Here is a 21,718-nt window from a genome sequence, read left to right on the forward strand (position 1 = left end):
ACTCAAGACTCATTTTCAAATGCAAGGAAAATGTAACAATGGCTATGCCACAAACATTTACGTACATGAAAACATTTGTTCTGTTTGGTGGTCTAAAAAATGCTAAAAATTTACTATTCTTGTATTAGCAATTGAGACCGATTGCAAAGAGCTCATTAACATGCTATCTAACACTTCTTATTTCTATCAAAAGATGATTGTACGTATTTAATATAGAAAGCAAAAAAGTCATCGACCAAGTATATATATAACGAGACTAATAAAATTACGAACCAATAAATAAAAAAACTATGTGAATTTTTTTTTTTACTTTTGAAAGAGATGGAATAAATACAATATTGTCTTAATTAGTCTCATTATGTAAAAACTCTCAAGTCTTTAAAATTTTCTCATTACCAAAAAAAGCAAAAAAATTATAATAATTAGTTAATCTTATTCTAATCTATTTAGCTAACCCGCCTATCAGGCAGCCCCTGTTAAGTTCTACTGGTACATACCATGGGGGTGCAACGTACAAGATCCTCTCTCGTTCTTACAGTGACAAGCTTTGGACTTCTCCTGAAGAAAAAAAAAAGAAAAGATCTGAAAAAAAACAAAAATTTCATTAGCCCTAAAATCTAAATCCACCAAAGCGCAGTATACCATAGTGAAGAAGAAAAAACGCATGAACAAGTGAGGATATTCAGCAAAAAAAAAAAGAACAAGATTTTCTTTCTCATTTGATCCTCTAAATCTTGAACAATAAATATTGAAAAAAAAATCAAGATCTGTAACTTACACACTTAGCTAATGACCCCAGAGCTATGATTCCATCATCAGTTTCTGCAATGGCAAGCTCACACAAAGGCAAGATTTTCTTCTTTTCTTTGCTTTTGTTATTTCATGTTTCATGGGTTTTTAGAGCTTTTGCTGAAGTTGTAATTGAAGAAGACAAGTTGGAGAATCTTGGGGTTGAACAGAAATTTGAACATGTTGATGCTTTAGATGTGTTAAAAAGACATCAACTTCAATTAGAAAAGCTAGAAGGGATTGTGGAAAATCTTAGTTTGCTTGTTTCTAGGTTAGAATCAAGATTACTGGAATACCCTAAAGTTCAAAACTTGGAAGATAAAAAGCAGGTTGTTTTGGGTGAGAAAAAGAAGATTCAAGGTGAGGGGTTTGTGGGTAGTGAGGGTAGTTTAGAGAGCAAAGTGCCTGTTACAAAGTATAGTCCTCTTTGGTTGGAGAGGTTTCAGTTTATATCAGCAGTGAGATTAGGATCAGATGCAACTAGCATCAATGTGTTACCATTTAGGGATGCTGAAGGACTGAGTAAGTATGTTGCCATTGGCGATGATCGTGGAAAGGTGTATGCATTCTCAAGAAATGGAGAAGTTTTGGTTGAATTTCAGACGTCAATGAGTTCTTCAATAACAACTTATGTGTCGTACTTGTCCGTTTATAAGAATGAGAGTGTGGTTGTTACGGGACATGAGAATGGTGGGATTTTGATGCATAGAATATGGGAGGTAGTGCCTGATGGTGATGACAGGGCTACTCTTCATATGGAAACTGTAGGAAAATTGGCTTCACCAGAAATCGAGGAAGGTGGGTTTTCGATTTTAAGTTTAGAGGTGCATCATGTTGGGAGAAATAGGTATATCTTGTCTATGGATTCTGGTGGGAAACTAAGGGTTTTTAGGGAGAATGGCACTGTTTATGGGGTGACAAAGCCAAAGAGCAGGCCACTTGCGTTCTTGAAACAAAGGCTTCTATTTCTAACCGAGACTGGTGCAGGGTCATTAGACTTGAGGACCATGAAGATTAGGGAATCTGAATGTGAAGGTTTAAACAATTCTATTGCTAAGAGTTATGTATTTGATGCAACTGAACGGTCGAAAGCATACGGGTTTACATCTGATGGTGATTTGATTCATGTGCTACTCTTAGGTGATAATATGAACTTCAAGTGCAGGGTTAGATCCAAAAGGAAGTTAGAGATGGCTGAGCCACTATCATTTCAGGCGATTAAAGGATATTTGCTTATTGCTAACCAGGAGAGGGTATCACTGTATAACGTGTCATCGCTGCATTATGTGCGGTCTGGCGGACCTAGGCTTTTGTTCTCTTCTGGTCATGATGAGATTGTAGCGTCATTTTTGAGCTCTCAGTCTTTGGAACTAAATGATAAAATCAGAAAGGTTATTCCTTTAGTAGCCAGTGATCAAGAAAAGCTCGTTATTCTTGGTTTGGGAAGTGGTTACTTGGGGATATATCGCTCGAACCTTCCAGTTTTCAAAAATGAGTTCAACACCATGCTGTGGACGAGTCCTGTTTTATTTTTCATCATTTTCCTTTTAGGTGCATATTATTTTTTTGCCAAGAAAAAGGAAGCTCTTACCTCCTGGGGACCTGACGATCCTTTCACTTCTACGAGTGTTACAAGTGGGGCTCCATTGGGATCCAGCCAGGGTGACAGATCGTATCTTGATTCATCGAGGAATGCAGATCTTATGGATCTTAGGGGTAGCAGCCTCAGAGGTCCATCTGGAAGGTATGTCTCTCCATCTCGCTATTCTGGTGGAACGGCAGGTGCCTATAGATCGAATTCTGCTGATTCAAATTCTAGGCCTTCCTCTGTTGATCCCAACTTTAGAACTACCTCGGAGTTAAAATTTAGGGGGACAAATCTAGAAACACCAGGTTTTCCAAAAAGGAGAGATAGCCTGTTTGTAAACAGTCAAATTGTGGATGATGGCAAGTAATCTGCAGTTCATGTCTGGAACATGTGTTAAATTCAGCACCATACTGTCATCTGGACACGTGGGGAAGCTGACAATAGTTGTAACTTTGCAACGGGTTACTTGTGTTGAGAGGAAATAAAAAGAACATTTTGAGCTTTCAGGTCTGATTGCCTTGAATTGGTAATCAAGGTTAAGCAGATGTCCGTTATCCATTTTTTTCTCTCTTTTTTTCCATTTATGCTAAATATTTATCCCAAGTATGCGCTCAATCCAGCTGTAAATTCAGTTCTAGTAGAGATTAGTCATATAGTGGTTGAAAGATATCTGAGTTTGAGATCAAGGCGGAAAAGATAAGCAGAACCCCCACCCCCAAAAAGAAAAAAAGGGGAAAAAAGGAAAGGAGAGATCATGATCAATGGAACCCAAAGGAGTTTCTAGAATTTCATTTTTTTAGTCATAAATAGTCGCCAACAAGAATTTGGTTACTACTTTGGTCTGGTCGCCGAGGCCAAAATTAATACGTGGTAGAATAGGCTTCACTTTTAACTATCTTCGATGGAGACAAAGGAGCCTTGGGGGAACGATTGAAGGTAAGGTACATGTCGCTGAAACTCTTTAGTTTTATTGTTATTGTCACCATCATATGTGTCTCTGTACTCTGTTCGATGGAAACTAAAGATTAACAGGAGAACTTCCTTCAGGAATCAAGGTTCTTAAAATTTCTGCTTGTGCATTTAATGCTCCATTCCTCATGTAAGTGAACACTTCATTCTAGTTTTATCATAGGTTGAGCCACTCTTTTAAGGTCATGTTTGTTTGAAATTTATTTATGTTCATGTACTCATGAATTGCTTGATATCTTGTACATCAAGATCTAGGCAGTTGGTCATTATTTGGTTTTTGAAGTAGACTAGCCAATGTAAAAAACGTTTTGTTATGGCTTCATTTTGAGAGGACTTGCTCATGTTTCTCACTGAGAGGAAGCAACCATGATAATCTTGTTGGTCTACTACAGTTACTACGTCGAACGAAGTATCACAGTGAAAGATCCTGATGATTCTGATATACAATTGAGTATTAACCTTAAGTTTAATGCAAGTGATGTGCTATAGGTACCATAATTTTCTCTCACGAGCTCGACTAGTTTAAGATTAGCTGAATCTTGTCAAAATCCGTTCTTTATTTTTCCTTCCGGTGGGTAGGAAAGGAGAACATAGTCCATTCGCTATTGTCTTCCCAGAATGCCTTTTGATTGATTCTGTCCACCTGTTTCATTTGTTTATCAAAAAAATTCTTCTTGAACATTTTTAACCTTTAGAAGACAGCACTAGGCATAGTTAGTCAAGATATAGATGAAACATAAGGTTATAAAGATGTGAGATGTCATTATGTGAGATGCCATTTTCTTCACATAAATGGAAGTTACTGCAAATTGCAGTAGAGAAACTTTATACTGAAACTGCAGATTGCACAGTAATATTCGATAGCGATGATCGAGATATATTGTGTTAGATTTAAAACCTTAGTGTAAAATGACCATATAAGGTTGTGATGGAGCGGTAAATGAATTCATCTCTAACAAGAAGTCTCGTGTTCGAGCCTTAGAAATGGAGCTCCCTTTGGTAGCAGGCGGTTTATCCTCGATCCCATAGTGGGACTTACCGGCCCGAACTCAGATTAATCGAACTCCTAGGGGGTACAAAACACTATGTGGGAAACCAAAGAAAACTACAGTGTGGTTTGTTTTTGTCCAAAATATTGTTCACCAGTATTAGCTTATACAATAGAATAGTAATTATTGTGTAAATCATTATCAACACTTGGTTGGACATAAAGTTGCACAAGTATATGATGTGGTGGAGGGTGAGTTGTATTAATAGTGTTTGGTGATTTTATTAGGACTTATCTTAGAGAAACAAAAGTTCATACGTAACTTAGAAAAAGTCACATGTGGTATTATTATTGATGAGAAACAAAAGTTCATATGTTGATTGTTTGTTTACCTTGTTATTTTGATGTTGTTATTTCTCTTTCAATTTTGCTTTGATTAAACTTTTTTGATTCGATGGTCTGTCGGAGATAACCTCTCTATCTCACAAAGATAAAGGCAGTGTCTGTGTACATTCTACCCTCTCCCAACTTCATGTGTTAGGTTACAAAGTGAAAGTGTATATTGTTGTATTAGGTACAAAAGGGTTCTTCCAATCAACAATAACTAGTTTGAAATTGAATCTAAGTTTGATTGATAAATTATAATCATTGAAAAAAATATTTACAAACAATTATAGTTTGCAATAAAGTAGTCAAAAGTAGGTTAATTTGATAATCTTCTATCCTACCAAATTAGGACAAGGAAGGGAAGGAGCAAACATCTATTTATAGATAAAGGCCAAAAAGGCAAATTTCTTTCAGAATCATGAGAGGGCCACCTTCTTTTCTTTTTATTTTTGGTTTCTCATTCGAGCGTTCGTTACCTGCATTGGGGCTTTGATCAAATAAGATGTTTGGTATCTGTATTAGGGTCTAATTAAATTGTACATTTGTATGTGTCTATATTCAAGGTTTAGATTGGAATTCTTTGATTAAAGATTAAAGAGTATTTATCACTTCACCGCCATCTTGATTAGTCAACTTTTTATCCCATCACTTTTGTAGATATTCCATATAATCTTTAGTCTTTGAAAATTTGGAAATTATTTTAAAAAAATGAAATGTTCATTAAACATATTAGTAAGTTTGGCCTTTCGAAGTGGAGGGGACAAAATTTATTATGGTATCGAATTTTTGTAAGCAAAACATCATCTTTAACTTTAACAAGCATTTTTTACTTGTCAAGTATTATTCTTAGACTTATTAGTGGTGGTTTACCATTTGGAATTTATCAAACCTTCTCATAATTAATTTTCCACTATTTTCCATGCCGTTGCTAAAAGTGGCACGCCGGACCGAGTCAATATGCATGAGCATAATGTATATTGTATATGATAATAATATATTCGGTGTAATTCCATAAATCGATTTAGGGGTGGTAAGATATATGTAGATTTTATTCTTATTTTTGTGAAGTAGAAAAACTATTTCGGATAGATTCTCGATCTAAAAATAAAATAATAAAATAAATATAACAACATACGTATAGTAATATGTATTGAAAAAATATTTATCTAGCTTATCAACACAACAAATACTTGTCTTTAAATTATTGGGTTCCACAAATTCGTTTAGATTTTTGTGAGCGGTTGCAGTCAGTATTTTCGTTCAATAGGAGCGGGTGGAGTCAGTATACTTTTACGAAGGAAACACTCATATGCCTTCAAAGGCGTTTTGTCTAAAAAATAGTTAAAAGTTATAATAAATACTAGTAGATTTGAAAATCAATAACGTTAAAATTTAAAAATATAATAAATTCAATACTAAAAATCTTAAAAATTGAATTTATATAACTTAAATTCTGAACCCGTTTCTATATTCAAACTTTCAACCACATGTTGATGTTGGGCAATTCAAAGAGGAGAACGAGGACAGCTGACTACCGCTAAAAATCAGACTAAGAGTACACATTATATAATTGAAAATTGGTCTATGTCATATTGCCATTGTTGATATGCTATACGTCATTGATAGGAATAAAACAACTCAAAGAAAATGTTGTATTCAGTACCGTTGCAAATTCCATCACCATGCCTTAGTTTTTTTATATTTGTTCAAAATTGAGAAATTGCCGTTGTCGAAGGACAACAAAATCAGTCCTATTCAAATTGGAATTATTCTTTGTTTACTTTGCCACCCCATATTTGATATATTTATATTTTGTACCCAAAAAAAAACTCCTAATAATTCTTTTGTCAACGTTTATATTTCGTTAATTGCTTATATTATAAAGACAAAATTAAATAAACATAGTTAAATGTTAGTATAGATGGTCATATATTAAATTGTTTTACTTGTATGAATGCATTTGTTAGGAGAGTGATTATCTTATATGGAATATTATCACGATGGGAAATGTTCATCAAGAGATCACTTAGGTACATACATAGGCGCGGAGCTAGAGAATATGAGAGGTTTAATTTGAATTTCTTCATAAAAAAATTACATTACATATTATATGTTCAACCTCGTAAAAATTATGCCTTCCCTATGTAGTAGAAAGTCACAATTAAACCGTGATCTTTCTCTCTTCTTCATAAAATTGTTGGTATTTCTTTTTCATGCACACACTTTTATGCCGAAATAGTAGTAGTAATAAATAAAAAAGTTAAACCATCACTCTCTCAATATTAAAACATAAACCATCACTCTCTCAATATTAAAACATACATCAATATTATTGAGTTGATCAAATATTTATTCTTATATAGTAGACAACAATATAATATATAATATTATGGTCCTGTGTACCATTTTGGGCATAGATATTTCTGACTGAGTTGAGAATATTATTAAGGTAGTACCATTTTTTTTCGGCACTTTTTCAAAAAAGAATACTAAAACATATATAAAATTATACAAAATAAAAAAGGAAATTTTCTTTTTTTTGGTAAATATCTTTTTTTGTGACACAGATCCATTACAGTAAACAATAAAAAAGGAAGAAGGTAAGAGAAGTAAAAAAAAGAGTTTTTTGGGTAGAATTCCAACTACTCTGAAATAGGATCAGAGCTGCAAAACATTTACGCTTTGCAACTCAGATCCTGAAGAAATAAAAACAATAAAGAGAGAAAAAAAAATTCTCATTGAATTTGTATAACATCACAAACACGCCATCACTCCATTTTCTCCCTTTCATTTTCCGTTTTGAAAGTTAGGAAACCGTTACCCCTTCAACAACCGCTCACCAAAACCCAACTGTTCAGTCCGATAAACTTCGTTTTCTGGAATTTTTCTCATTGTATTCATAATCGTGTTCATCACAAATATGTTAAACTAGTTATTGTAGATTTTTTTTGATTTTTTTTTGGTTGAGTTTTTGATGTCGGAACCAAGTCGGAACGGCGTTGAGTCGTCGCCGGAGACGGGGATTCCGACCGGTTTGAACCGGATTAAAACTAGGAGGCTTGAGTCGAAGGAAAGGCCGAGCTCAAGGCTTGTAGTAGATTCCGATAAGTTGAATGAGTCTCCTCGTTCTGGAGCTTCGACACCTCGTTTGAAGCAGGACCAAAGAGCTGCAGCGAAAGGACGGAAAGGTCTTTTTTGCTTTTTTCTCAGCTCTTAAATACAGCTAACGTTTGTGTTCTATGCATCACGATATTTGTTCGAGCTGTTGCTGAGTTTTCGATTGTGAAGTTTTTAAATTCGATTTGTGGAAGTGGAAGAAATATTATAGTAATGGATAAAAGTGGCATCATTGTTTAAAATTTGAATAGTTAAATGAATTTTGAAAATAGTATAGAATAATATTATTTATGGAGTGGTGTTAAGCATTTTGGAGTGTAGCTTGCATTGGAGTGGAGAGAGTAGAAACTTTCTAGTCACATGCTAGGCTGAAACTTGATGCTGCCACTGACATCCGGATGCCATTGAAAGTAGGGAACTAATATCCGTTTTTGATTACTTAAGTCTTTCAGCTGGAAAAAAATCTTCAGCTGAAGGCTGTATGGTAAAATTCTAGAATAAAGTTGGTATATATAGAATAATTTGCATAATTGATGTATGTATAGTCTATTGGTGATGTCTATCCGTAATTGAATGAATAAGTATTCGAATATGCTGTCCTACCATATGAATGAAGAAGATCGTTTGCAAGGGGAAGCTGTTCATATATCACCCTGATATTGCAATCTGAGCAAGTATAATTTAAGCTATTAAACAATCCGACTGTTATTTTCACTTTTACCCATGTTGTACTAATATCTAATGGTTCCGGATTACTTATTATTACCTAAACATGAATTCCTTGTTAAGGTTTAAAATTATGTTGATTGTGTTACCTGAGTGTGTGTGTTCTCAGTTGGATGGAATCTGCAGGCACTCAAAGGAGATCAGTTCCTCTGCAATCTCAAAAAAAACAAAAAATTCAATCTCAAAAAAAGGAGATCAGTTCCTCTGATTCTCTGCAGCTCTTTTTTTTTGTCTAATTGGATCTCTGTTCTAATGAATTCTGCTTCCTTTACTTAACAGGACACCGTAAGGGCAGGAAGATAGCTAGTTGGTTTGCGTCTTATCTCTTTAAGGATTTAGATCAAGCTGGTAGTGGCTTTTCTTTAAACCAGGTAAAAAATGGTTCAACTTGCACGTAAAATTAGTTTTGTTAAGTTACTCTGGATGTGCTATGCTATGTTTCTGCTTTTTATTTGATGGTAATTGGAGATACCATGTGTCTCACTAGATGATAATTTGCAATTTTAGGGGGCTGACAAGGAGGGTCCTGGAAGGAATGTGCATAAGATGGGAAAGCATGTGACAGTGAGGCAATCTTCCCAAGGAGTAATGCCTAATAGTAAAGCAAGCAAAGCATTCAAAAGTTTTTCACATGAGCTAGGTCCAAAAGGTGGCATACAACCATCACCTCCACGAGCTCACAGCTATAATGATCTAAAGGTATTTCTTTTGACATTTCTGGTTCTGGTATTTCCAATTATTCCCCTGACCCCACTTAGTGGGATTTTACTGGGTATGTTGTTGTTGTTAATATTTCCAATTATTATGTGAAGGTGGTAAGTGATAAGCATAGGAAGGAATTAGGCTCTGGTACTTCCAGTTATTATTTAAGGGTGTTAAGAGATAAGCATATGAAGGAATTATGTTCATTTCAGAGTATAATGATCAAGATAAGTAGGTCAGTTGGGTGGCTGATATGGTTTTTGATGTTCATTATTAACTTTGATTCCATGGAATGACATGCAGGAGCTGCTAGGATCTCTTCGTTTGAGATTTGATGCTGCAAAAGAAGCGGTGAACACAGAGCTAGGTGGTTTCTTGCAGGAGGTTGTTGAAATTGTACAGAAGAATGGTTCCTTGCCTCTGGATGGACAAAAGATGGCTGAAGAACTTGTTGTTCTTGCTCAAGAGTGTATCAAGATGACCTGCTTAGAGTTTCGCTCCAAGTGTGAACCAATTGTCCAGGACCTGACAATAAGAAGACAAGAATGCCAAACGGGTCTTTTAAAGTGGTTATTGACACGCATGCTTTTTATATTGACACGGTGCACAAGGGTGTTGCATTTTGCGAAAGACAGTGAGCCAGTTGATGAGACATCTCTGGCCAAGCTTAAAGAGTGTCTAAATAGAATCCCTTCTGTTAAAACAGATTGGGTTCTCAAGCGAAGGATTTCTGATACGGGAGCAGGTTGTAAGTTCAACCCAAAGGCCAGTGGCAAATGCAGTTTGGAGGAAGAAAAGACATCAAAAAATTCCTCTCTCTCACATCAGCAGAAATCTGAATTTATCTTGGATGGAAGTGTCATTGCGCTCGAAAAAGATTCCATGTTTATTGAACCAACATCATCTTTTAATAGCCCTCCTGATATTCAGTCTAACATGAAACCATTGAACAATGTCAGCGACCGAATTAGTGGAGAATTGAGAAACGAGTGTAGACAACAGTATTCGGATGATTCTAATTTGGTGATTTGTAGAATTTGTGAGGAACTTGTTCCCACTATTCACTTGGAGCCTCATTCCTATATATGTGCTTATGCAGACAAATGTGATTCAAAATCTCTAGATGTCGATGAGCGCCTTTTGAAATTTGCAGAATTACTGGAACAGCTTATGGAGGCAACTTCTGACATCCAAGAAAATTCAAAATTCAAAAGTGAAAATTCTGGTAACACATCTGAAGGTTATTCACCTAATATGGGTGAGTGGAGAAGCAAAGGGATAGATGGATTGTTTGAGGATCTTCATGAGATGGATACTGCCAGTATAGAAGATTCTCCATTAGCAGCATTTGTTAATTTGAAGAGTCACTTGGGTACAAAGTTCAATAACTGTGGTCCACCATCTTCAAATGGGAGCATGACATCAGTATCCTCGACAAATACCCCTCGGGCAGTAAATTTTGACTTCTGGTTAGAGCATAACAATCTTTCTGAGCTAGAGGATGTTCGGCAGGTTTGTCACTGTACTCTGAATGAGAAATACCTGTTGTGTTTTTTTTCAGCAACCGCCAAATTAGCAGTGAAGAAGCACCAAAGTTGAAATCCAAGTATTTCCCTCCATATACTCACGGATCACTGAAGAGAAAATACCACTTGAAGTTCTATTATCTTAGAGGAGTAAAAGGGAGTTAGAGAGAGAGAGAGAGAGAGAGAGAGAGAGAGAGAGAGAGAGAGAGAGAGTAGGTGAACAAAATAATAAATTCTAATGCTGGTCAGGATCATTTAGCAATATGGCTAGCTATAATTATTGGGATGAGTCTTCCTTTGAGTGTATTAGATCTTTATATTTCTCTAGGGTAAAAATCTTTCTTTGATCATTTCCTTTTTACATCTGCATGGAAATCATGGCCTAATGAAGGAATTTTTAAAAGTTTACTCATTTCTTAAAAACACCTTTTGCCCATTGGTGCTATTACATAGGCTAAATCGAAATAGTTTAGTGCTATGTTTAGAGAATACAATAGATCCATTAATGACTATGATCTGCGAGTTATCATCTCTTATATTCTTTTTCCGAATTTCTTTTAACCAGCTATTCCCCTTTTTTGGTTATTAATATTCTTATACCCTCTTGTCACATTTCATGAGACAGTATTGCACAAAGTTTTAGATACTAATCTGAGTTACATATTATATTAGTAATAGTGGAAGAAACTCTGAAGTAATGTTTGAAATGTTAGTTTGATGAATTTGAAATTCTTAATCCAGCTAGTTGTGACTTGACGTTTAATTGTGTATTGCAGTAATGAATTTGATATTCTTAAAAGTTGGAAAGATGTATAGAAACAAAAGTGATGCCAAAGATCTTGAGGTGTTTCAAATTAGTAAAGGTATCATAAAGCACCCACGAGTTTGGCTTGACGGTCAATGGAATTTTAAAGAAGACCATAGAGACGAGGGTTCGAGTTACAGGAGAGGCAAAAAAATTAGGTGATTTTTTCCATATGCGTTGTTGCATTGGTATAGTTCTCCAATATCCATACTAGTAGGACATCAGGTTCCTAATGAAATAGTCTGCAAGAGAGTTGGACCAGACCCCACTCTCATAAAGAAAATGGAAAGAGTGACATATAAAGTGGACAAGAGAAGTACTAAATATAATTAATAAGAGAAATCTATTCTGATCAATTTCTGGGATGAGTTTGTATAGTTTCAACTTTTTCAATTGAAACACATGACCTACCTGTGTTTCCTTAAGATAATCCACCTAATAATAATAATAATTCTCCAGGACATCTTTTGTTTCTCTCTTGTTTTTCAGTTTAAATATAGATAAAATCAGTACGAACTTGGCATTAACGTATTTTGAGTGATAATGATGTGAAGCTAATGCTGGTGTGTTTCAGAAGTTGATAACTCGTGTATTAGTTTAACTCTTTTCCATCTCCCTATATTATTATTGTTGCAGAATTGACTATATTGTTCTTGAGTAGATCAATATTTTCTTAATAAAAATCTAAGCACTTAACTCATTCCTGCATGTTACATGGGCTAATTTTGTCCTTCTGTTTCTTCTTCCTACTTAGATGGCTGATTTAGCAGATATAGCACGTTGTGTGGCGGGCACAGATCTTTCAGAAGAAGGATCTCATGAGCTTTTAATTGCATGCATGCAAGACCTACAAGATATTTTACAAAATAGCAAGCTTAAAGCTCTTGTAGTAGATACATTTGGAGGACGAGTAGAGAACCTTTTGCGGTACAACTTTTTGGGTTCATCTATATTTTAGAATTTATAGATTAACCAGAGCTGACACCTGTTTCACTACATGCAGAGAGAAATATATACTTGCTTGTGATCTTGTGGATAGAAAAGATGGGTTTGGACATTCAGAAGGTTCCAAGATGTTAGTGGATAATTCATCTCATTCCAGTATAATGTCAACTCCTTCAAGTTCGTCACACAAAGAAAGAACAAGCATTGATGATTTTGAGATTATCAAACCAATCAGCAGAGGTGCCTTTGGCAGAGTTTTTCTGGCACGCAAGCGGTCAACTGGAGATTTATTTGCAATCAAGGTACCTTTTGAGTCACCTTAAACTTCGAATTAATTTATGTATAATTATATATGCTTTGGATAAATGATGTAAGTTTACTCTTTTCCTTATGTTTGTGGATACCAGTAGTTTTAGGGCTACCACTTAAGTTATCCCAACTATAGTGCTGAGGGAGCTTAATGTGGGAGTTAACTATGCCTTTTGACTTTGGTGTGTGTGTGTGTGGGGGGGGGGAGCTTTAACAAGATGATGGTTTCAAGTACCTGAAAGACATGGAAATAACTTCTATGCTAATCAATTTACTGCTTTGCCACTGAATAGTTTTGCAGTGCATCCTGCGAATAGGAGAATGAACTAGTTGGTGAAGTTTGTGGTTAGATTAAACTATCTTAGTTATGCAGCATGTGTTTATCAATAAATATCTCATCCAAGTATTTCTCTGCCATTGGATTATTACTGAAAACTTTTTTGTTATGACCAAATTGGTAGTGATTTCTGACCATTCATCTTATATTAGGTGCTCAAGAAATTGGATTTGTTGCGGAAGAATGATATTGAGCGCATATTGGCAGAGCGTAATATATTGATCACCGTCAGAAACCCTTTTGTGGTGATTACAGATTATTTATCTTTTTTCTATTTTTCCTTCTCAGTAGGATTTTTCATCTATTCCTTGATATATCAACCTTCATATCCGATGGAACTTGCTCTACCATTATCCTCATTTCTGCCTAGTTTTTTGTTGCAGTTAATGTTCCATAACTAATTTAGTTTGAGTATGTGATCATGAGGATGCTTTCACTGTTGTAGGTCCGATTTTTTTATTCATTCACTAGCAGAGACTACCTTTATTTGGTTATGGAGTATCTTAATGGTGGTGATCTATTCTCTCTGCTTAAAAAAGTTGGTTTCCTTGAGGAAGATGTAGCTCGAACTTATGTCGCGGAATTGGTACTTTCCTGAACCATCTTTGTCTTGAAAATTTGCAACCTTTCTCTGGAGCTCGATCATGAGGATGTGCTTTTTCCTTCTTAAGGTCCTTGCTCTGGAGTACCTTCATTCTTTAGGAATAGTCCATCGTGATCTCAAGCCAGACAACATATTAATTGCACAAGATGGGCATATAAAGGTTGGTTCAGTATATCAGAGATCTTTGTAATGATGAGGAAGCTATAATGTTGTATTTTGCTGAAAGATAAGTGATTCTCAATGTGCCAGTATTGATAAAAACACCTACCCCACCTAGATGTCCCATATTAATTGTACAAGTTTACATTTCTACTCTTTATTGACAGATATCATGTTCTAATCTTGTCTCTGCTTAAACCAGCTTACAGATTTTGGTTTGTCAAAAATTGGACTTATGAACAGCACAGATGATCTATCTGGACCCGATACAAAGGATGTAGTGCTTCCCGATGTTGGTAGTCAGCATGATCCAGATCTATCGGATAAATCTCAACGGTCAGCTGTTGGTACCCCTGACTATTTGGCTCCGGAAATTCTTCTTGGAACAGAACATGGTAGGAAATAAATTGCTATGCTAGACTTGGTGATATGCATGCTGATATTCCCTCCCCATGTCACTTTTATGTAAACATAAGAACATAACAATAAACAGGGATGTTAGGAGTGAGAATGAAAGGAACAAAATTTCAATTTACTATCTGATTACTTGTACAGGTAACGCTGCTGATTGGTGGTCAGTAGGAATTATTTTATTTGAACTCATCACTGGGATTCCGCCTTTCAATGCCGAACATCCTGAGGTATTTATACTACTGTTCGTTGTTACATGGATAATTGGTGGTAAAGCACTCTTAATAGATAGTCCCCTATTCTGAGCGCCATGCACATTGCAATTATTTGATATTATTTTTCTGTCATGTTGAGATCATAAGAAATTTGTAACTCTTTCAGTAGTAATTTTTCCAGTCATAATATTAAATAGCCTTATAATGTTGGCCTTTCACTGCAGTTTAAAACAATTTAGTGTGTGCATGCGTTTCCTTGAGGGACAGATAATGACTCCAGTTGACAGTTGCCAAGTTGGACTTTTAAGCTCATATAAACTGCAATGCAGCTAGCATGGGTGTCATTCTTCACATATTTGTACTTTTACCAAAGTTGCAGGAATTTTCTTAATGATAGTTGATAATGTTTTCCTTTTTTTGTTATATTTTTCCTTTTTTTGTTATATTTGTTAGTTGCACTGACCCAGCAAATACGTAGCACCAGATTACTTTCTAGTTTCTCAATAGATATGGACTTGATTTCCTCAACTCATTACAATTTCTGGTTTAACAGGTGATCTTTGATAATATTCTAAACAAGCAAATTCCCTGGCCATCTGTCCCAGAAGAGATGTCCTTTGAAGCACGAGACCTGATTGACAGGTTAGCTAATGCCTTTTAAATTCTATACATGAATCATCCTCTGGGGACCAATTTGGCTGGCAATCTAGCATCCTCTAAAAGGATTATCAGATGGCCAGGTCCAACTGTTTTATTCTTTGTAGGTATTCGTTTTGTATTAAAGAACACACACAGATTTTGCATAGACTAGGTTGGTGGTAGGTAATCGTTTGGCGCCTGCAGTTTTTTTTTTGAGAAAATAACAACTTGTATTCTATTTCCAAAAAATAAGAAACTGCCACAACAAGTTACAGGTTTCCTAATTACAATTGAGGTTGAGTATAAAAAGATCTTCAACCCTGTAGCAAAATATTACAAAGAGCTTAAGACATCTATAACTGATTCTAGATCTTCCATATACTCATGTTTACACTAAGAATGAAACAACCCTAAACAATTCATCTTCATCTTCTGGATGCTGTTGCTCTTGTTCCGGAAGCACCTGAGGTTTCTTTCTCTCCAAACTGACCATCAGATGCAAGCTGGTATAATTTTCCATCTATCCTTGTGGTCAGAGATGTTAGCATAGCTGCTCCAGATCTTCAGGGTCTGAGCTATTTTTCTTGGCATCACCCAGCTAAGACCCTTAATATTTATGAAGATTTTCCACAGTAGATAGGTAATCCTGCAGTGTAGAAATAGGTGAGTAATTGTCTCAACCTTTTCTTCACATAAGAAGCATCTAGGGCTTAGATGGATCCCCCTCTTCATGAGATTTTCTTGAGTTAACACAGCTTGTTTAGCCACAAGCCAAGTAAAACAGGATACTTTATAAGGAATTTTAACTTTCCATATAAGCTTCCAAGGCCAGTCATCAATCTGATTATCATAAGGATTAAGCTTTTTGTAGGCCCCTTTCACACTGAATCTGCCTTGACTGTGACCCTGCCATTCCGATCTATCTTGGTCATTAGAAGTTCCTTTGAATTGATGCAACTTGCGGTAGAACTCAACTAACCTCAAAATCTCCCAATCATTAAAAGGTCTTCTAAAACTCAAGTTCCATCCCTGTTCAGACCAAACTTCAGCCACAGTGGCCCTTTGTTGCTGATTTAGAATGTAAATGTCATAAAAGGTATCCTTTAGAGAAGCTTGTTCAAGCCAGTTGTCTTCCCAGATTGAAACCTTCCTGCCATCTTCTGTTCTTATACAACAATTCTCTCTTAGCTTGGGCCACAAATTACTGATGGACCTCCAAAGGCTGATTCCATAATTGTTAGTGACCATATTGGTGGTCCAATGGTCTGCCATTCCATACTTCAACTGGATTACTTCTTTCCAGAGTGCCAGTTCACTAGATGCAAGTCTCCAGAGCCACTTCATCATAAGGCATTGATTGTGTGTTTTTAAGTTCCTTACCCCCATACCCCCTTTCCGTTTACTTCCAATCAGTGCATCCCACTTTACCATGTGGAATTTCTTGGTTTCACTGTTTCCTTCTCAGAGAAAATTTCTTCTTAGAGCATCAAGTCTCTCAATGACCCCATCAGGGATAGGGAAAAGGGACATCATATATGTAGGCATTGAGTCCAAAACACTATTGATTAGTGTTAGTCTTCCTCCCATGGAGAGATATTGACTTTTCCAGTTCACCAACCTTTTCTCACACTTCTCTACCACCCCATTCCATATATCTATAGACCTGTTCTTAGCTCCCAATGGCATGCCCAGATAAACAGTTGGTAGATCCCCAATTCTTCCACCAAGAATCCAAGCCAAAGAGGTTAAATTAGGAACCTCATTAACTGGATATAAGAAGCTCTTATCCCAGTTGATGTGTAACCCTGATATTGCTTCAAAGAGAACAAAAATGACCCTGAGAATCATGAGTTGTTTCCTGTTGGCCTCACAAAATATCATTGTGTCATCAGCATACTGCAGATGAGTAATCTCCAAGTCAGAACCTAACCTGCTTGAAGCTCTAAATCCCTTCAACCAACTATTTTCTTGGGCAATTTTCAACATATCATTAAGACTCTCCATGGCAATGATGAAGAGGAAGGGAGATAAGGGATATCCTTGCCTTAAACCTCTCTGTGAGGAGAAGAATCCGTAGGGGTACCATTGATAAGGACAGAGAATTTTACTGTGCTTATACAGAACTTCATCCATCTTATCCATCTGCCTCCAAATCCTCTTTTAGAGAGGGTCTCCAGCAAAAAATTCCACTCAAGGTGGTCATAGGCTTTCTGTATATCTAACTTGCAAAGAATGCCAGGTGTATTGCTTCTGACTCTAGAATCCACTAGTTCATATGCCATAAGGATGGCATCCATTATTTGTCTTTCTTTGATGAAAGCCAATTGTTGGGTGTCCACCAATTTGTGTATAACCTTTTTGAGCCTCTCAGCTAGTACTTTGGAGATGATCTTGTAGACACTACTAATCAAGCTGATAGGTCTGAAATGTATGAGCTCCTTAGCCCCCATCTTTTTCGGAATCAAAGCTACATAGGTAGAGTTGAAGCTTTTCTCAAAAACACATCTTTCATGAAAATTCCTGATTGTACTAATTACTTCCCCCCTTATTACTTCCCAGCAATGGACATAGAAGGCCATGGTGTATCCATCAGGGCCCGGAGCTTTGTGAGCACAAAGTTTCACACAGTCCCATATGCCATATCTCCTGTTCCTCAAATTCCTTTTGTAACATTTGGTTGTCTTCAAAAGTAATTATGTGGTCTTCCCTGCATCCCCACCAGATGGTCTCCATGTCTCAGTCACAGTATATAATCTTTGGTAGAATTCCACAATCTCCTTATTTATAGCTTCTGGATCTTTGGTTGCTTCCCCATCCACCCTTAGTTCATCAATATTGTTATATGTTCTGTGAGCATTTGCTGATCTGTGGAAAAACTTGGTGTTGTTGTCACCCTGTTTCAGCCAGTTAACCCTTCATCTTTGCCTCCAAGCTATTTCCTCAAATTTAGCAATGTTTTCAAACTCTACAAGAAGTTCTGCCTTTGATTGTATCTCATCTTCTCTTAGTGCTCTTTGATCCTGGATTTCTTCTAATTCTGTCAGCTGGTCTAGGATGCTCTATTTCTGGATTGCTAAATTCCCATGGGAAGTTTTGCTCCATTCCTTCAATTTCATTTTTAAAGCTTTCAACTTGAAAGCTAAGATAAAGTCTGTCCTGCAGTTTGATTATTTGAAAACAAATGTCTCTAGTTCTTATTGTAAAGTTCACCTCAAAATGGTGTTCCAGCTCCTAGGTGCTCTCCCCACCAGATTTCCAGGGCCTAGGGGCTTTTTTGGATACCCATATTATATTTGGTCCTTTATCATTTTTGTGCTTCAATCACTCCATCTCACTTCAGTTACCCCTGCTTGATTATTTCATGAAATTTCAACTAGGAAAACTAAAATTTCCTCCTTGGACATCGTTGATGCAGTTTCCGTTTATTTTTCATTTGATACATTAATAGTACCATTCATCCCTGAAAACACATGTTTCAATTACTTGGCAAGTTTTTATATTACTTGGGTTACAAATTCAACCATATGATGTTCTCGATTGTCTGCTGGATGATCTAATTCAGTGGTAGAGTTTTACTGTAGGCTTCTTGTTCATGATCCAAATCAGCGCCTTGGAGCAAAAGGAGCATCAGAGGTTATCTTGTGTATATTATAAAGAATAATACCTTCGTTATTTACTAGTTATATGGAATGAAACTACCATGATTTGGTACTAACTTCCATCATTTACTCCACATTCCTACAGGTAAAAGCACACCAATTTTTCAGGGGAGTTGATTGGGATAATCTTGCCTTACAAAAGGTAGGCCTTACTGTATAAAAAATCAGTTGAGTGGGTTTGAGCCTGTTCAGCTCTTCAATAATGTCTAACATTTTCGGTTCATGATTTCTGTGGAACGGGATTGAGCCATCACACTTTGTTGTCAACTATAGTTTCTCTATATAGCTCCTCCCTCTCCAACCATTCTCTTTCCAGTTTTTAGTATACTGGAAAGTGAGAATTAGTTGAGTGCTTCTTAACTTATATAATGACAAATGCTGTCATTTCATTGAAGCATGATTGTATATCTGTTAATATTTGTCTAGATTCATCCATATAATAATTAGGAATCTCAATAGTCAGAAGGGTTTTGTTCTTTTGTATCTTATTATATCTCGTTAGTGTTAGCAACAACTTGGTAAGAGTTCTTTTCTCTCATTTCACATGATATCGTGGTATGAGAACATTTAAAAATTAAGATACCTATGGTTCTGTGCTTCACCAACGAGCACGTAAGGTCGTCCACTTTCCAGCCCAAGTTTACATTCTTTCCTCCACCTTTCAATCTTGTTGAGATTTCTCTTCCATCATTGTCCAACTTATAGCACAATATCTATATCGACAAACGTGCATAGTAAAAGTTTCTCTTTTAAAAAAAATATATAGTAAACTATCAGCTCATACTTTTGGTTTCTTGGCATTTTGATTCCATTTTTTGCTATTTATTCTCTTAGATCAGGTTTGATGAGGAGTGCTAGAATGTATACAGTTCGTTTTACATGCTTTGCTTAATTATATTGAACTTTAAATATTCGTGTAGCCTAAAGTTCTTACTATGAATGCTCTTGTATGTTGATCTCCGGTTCAATTAAAGTTTTTCTCTGTCGTATCAGTGGGTTTTGATTGGACCTACAATTCCTCATGCTACGAAAGAGAGAGAATCATTTAGTTTGAAGCATCTTCTTTTCTTTGATTTATGATTGGTTGTCTGCAGGCGGCCTTTGTACCACAGACTGATGGTGTTGATGACACAAGCTATTTTGTATCCCGGTATGGTCTAAGTGGAGTGCAAGATGATGAAGATTGTAATGATTCTTCTTCTGACACCTCTGAGTTCTCCTCAAACTTTGGACCTGAGGTAAGCTATGTTCTCCATGTAATCATTCACTTGTCCAAGTATACTCAATTCTCATTGTATCAACATCTTGTGTCGTTTCATAATCAACTTTGGAAGCTATTCTTCCCATTTACATAAAACGGATGGAGTTAATATGGTAATTGGAGGGACCGAGATGGATAAAACTTGATCACAAATAGCTGGTTACGTGCCGTATTGGAGAGGACCTACCAGCATATGGCCATTCAGCATATGATGCATGGCCTACTCAAGTAATCAGTACATAGCATATTGCCATTCAGCATATGCTGCATAGCCTACTCAAGTATTTAGCATATGCATACCAGAACCATGCACATGAACTTGTTGCGATGATAAACTTTAAGAAGGATACCATGTCTACATTACATGAATGTCTTTATTGATATTTCCTTTTGCAGAATATTGATGAATGTGGTGATCTCGCTCAGTTTGATCCTTCTCCTCTTGATCTATCCTTGATGAATTTTTCTTTCAAGGTATGTAATGATGTTTACTTTATATAGTTGTGATTACTCAACCACAATCATATTGTTAGATTTAATCGGAGTATCAACAAATTCTTGTGGAGCCCAAAGAAAAAAAATGAAATTTAGCAAATGGAATCAGTTTACTAGGCTAACTTCCATGCCAAAATGAGTAGTTTAACTCATCACTACCTTGCAAGGGCGTTGCGAATTGTATTTGATGTTTTAGCTTAAAGCTTTTTCGGAAGTATTTAAAAAACCTTTGCATAGTGCAGTAAATAAGTAAACAAATAAAGTAGAGAAAAGATCCGAACTATATCTGACTTTTGATTTATGATTGGAACAAGAACAGAAAATCTGTTGAAATTTCTTAACCACGTGTTCTAATTGCAGAATTTGTCTCAGTTGGCATCCATCAACCATGATATGCTCTTACAAAGTGGTTTCGATTCGTCAAGATGCTCATCTCCATGTAAGGGTCCAAGTGAATAAGCTCATCTTCTTTTAGTTTCATCAAAATCCCAAACAAATGGAACTAGATAGAAGGTATTGCAAAGGTGGATGTACCCTGCCATTCACGCGGACATCCGTTAGGTCTCTCTTGTACAGAGAAACGGATGATGCTTGCTATACCTGTGTGACATTCTACCCCAATGTTCTCGCCAAGAAGTTTTATAGCTTAGCGGTGCCGGTGAGAATTTTCGACAAAATAATCCTGTCATATCCTTTCCTTCCCTTGGGACTTGCTCGCGCACTCCTTGCTGCTTTCATGTGCTTGATATCATCTGGTTAACCAATTATAGAGATCTCTGGCTAGTAGTTGTTTAATCCATCCTTGAGAGTGAGAAGAGTAGTTGTCGGAATTCACATTGCCCTTTACGGCTTGGAATTCCTATTGTATATAATAATTCTTGGGGATTCTATTATCATTATTCTCTCTCCTTTTTCAATGCAATAGAAAAATGTTTCAAAAATATCCTCTCGCATGGTCGAGAAACTGAAGACAATGGTCATAACGCAGGTTACGTTTTCCAGAACTTGTTAAAATATGTTAAATTAGAACACTGCCATGGATGATTTCGAAAGTTGCTTAGACTAGAATTACCCAACAGAGTGCAGA

The 21,718-nt window shown here is 36.2% G+C and overlaps 2 protein-coding genes across 3 annotated transcripts; both read left to right on the top strand.

The window, feature by feature from the left end:
* The first annotated feature begins 546 nt into the window (after positions 1-546).
* Positions 547-2,983, top strand: LOC129902796 (uncharacterized membrane protein At1g75140). The gene has a single exon (XM_055978202.1). It carries the CDS (start codon positions 804-806, stop codon positions 2,742-2,744), a length of 1,941 nt encoding a protein of 646 aa, XP_055834177.1. The 5' UTR covers positions 547-803; the 3' UTR covers positions 2,745-2,983.
* Positions 2,984-7,326: 4,343 nt separating this feature from the next.
* LOC129902095 (probable serine/threonine protein kinase IRE4) lies at positions 7,327-21,668 on the top strand. Of its 2 annotated transcripts, XM_055977137.1 has the most exons (17): positions 7,327-7,909; positions 8,844-8,935; positions 9,072-9,263; positions 9,570-10,778; positions 12,352-12,524; positions 12,601-12,844; positions 13,341-13,433; positions 13,634-13,774; positions 13,860-13,952; positions 14,154-14,346; positions 14,507-14,592; positions 15,131-15,219; positions 18,798-18,849; positions 18,961-19,017; positions 19,970-20,113; positions 20,533-20,610; positions 20,992-21,668. In XM_055977137.1, the coding sequence occupies exons 1-17, from the start codon at positions 7,696-7,698 to the stop codon at positions 21,088-21,090; spliced, it is 3,249 nt and encodes a 1,082-aa protein (XP_055833112.1). In that variant the 5' UTR covers positions 7,327-7,695; the 3' UTR covers positions 21,091-21,668. The 2 variants fall into 2 exon arrangements, with proteins under 2 accessions (XP_055833112.1, XP_055833113.1); XM_055977138.1 differs by lacking the exon at positions 13,341-13,433.
* Positions 21,669-21,718: the final 50 nt, after the last annotated feature.

The sequence above is a fragment of the Solanum dulcamara genome, chromosome 9 (genome assembly GCF_947179165.1).
Source record: "Solanum dulcamara chromosome 9, daSolDulc1.2, whole genome shotgun sequence".
In the NCBI taxonomy this organism is placed as follows: Eukaryota; Viridiplantae; Streptophyta; class Magnoliopsida; order Solanales; family Solanaceae; genus Solanum; species Solanum dulcamara.

Bases quoted from the DNA above. Each gene is read 5' to 3' on its own strand.
- LOC129902796 (XM_055978202.1), top strand. From the start codon at position 804: ATGATTCCATCATCAGTTTCTGCAATGGCAAGCTCACACAAAGGCAAG.
- LOC129902095 (XM_055977137.1), top strand. From the start codon at position 7,696: ATGTCGGAACCAAGTCGGAACGGCGTTGAGTCGTCGCCGGAGACGGGG. The intron at 9,264-9,569 runs GTATTTCTTTTG...AATGACATGCAG, and splicing joins ACAGCTATAATGATCTAAAG to GAGCTGCTAGGATCTCTTCG. The intron at 10,779-12,351 runs GTTTGTCACTGT...CTTCCTACTTAG, and splicing joins AGCTAGAGGATGTTCGGCAG to ATGGCTGATTTAGCAGATAT.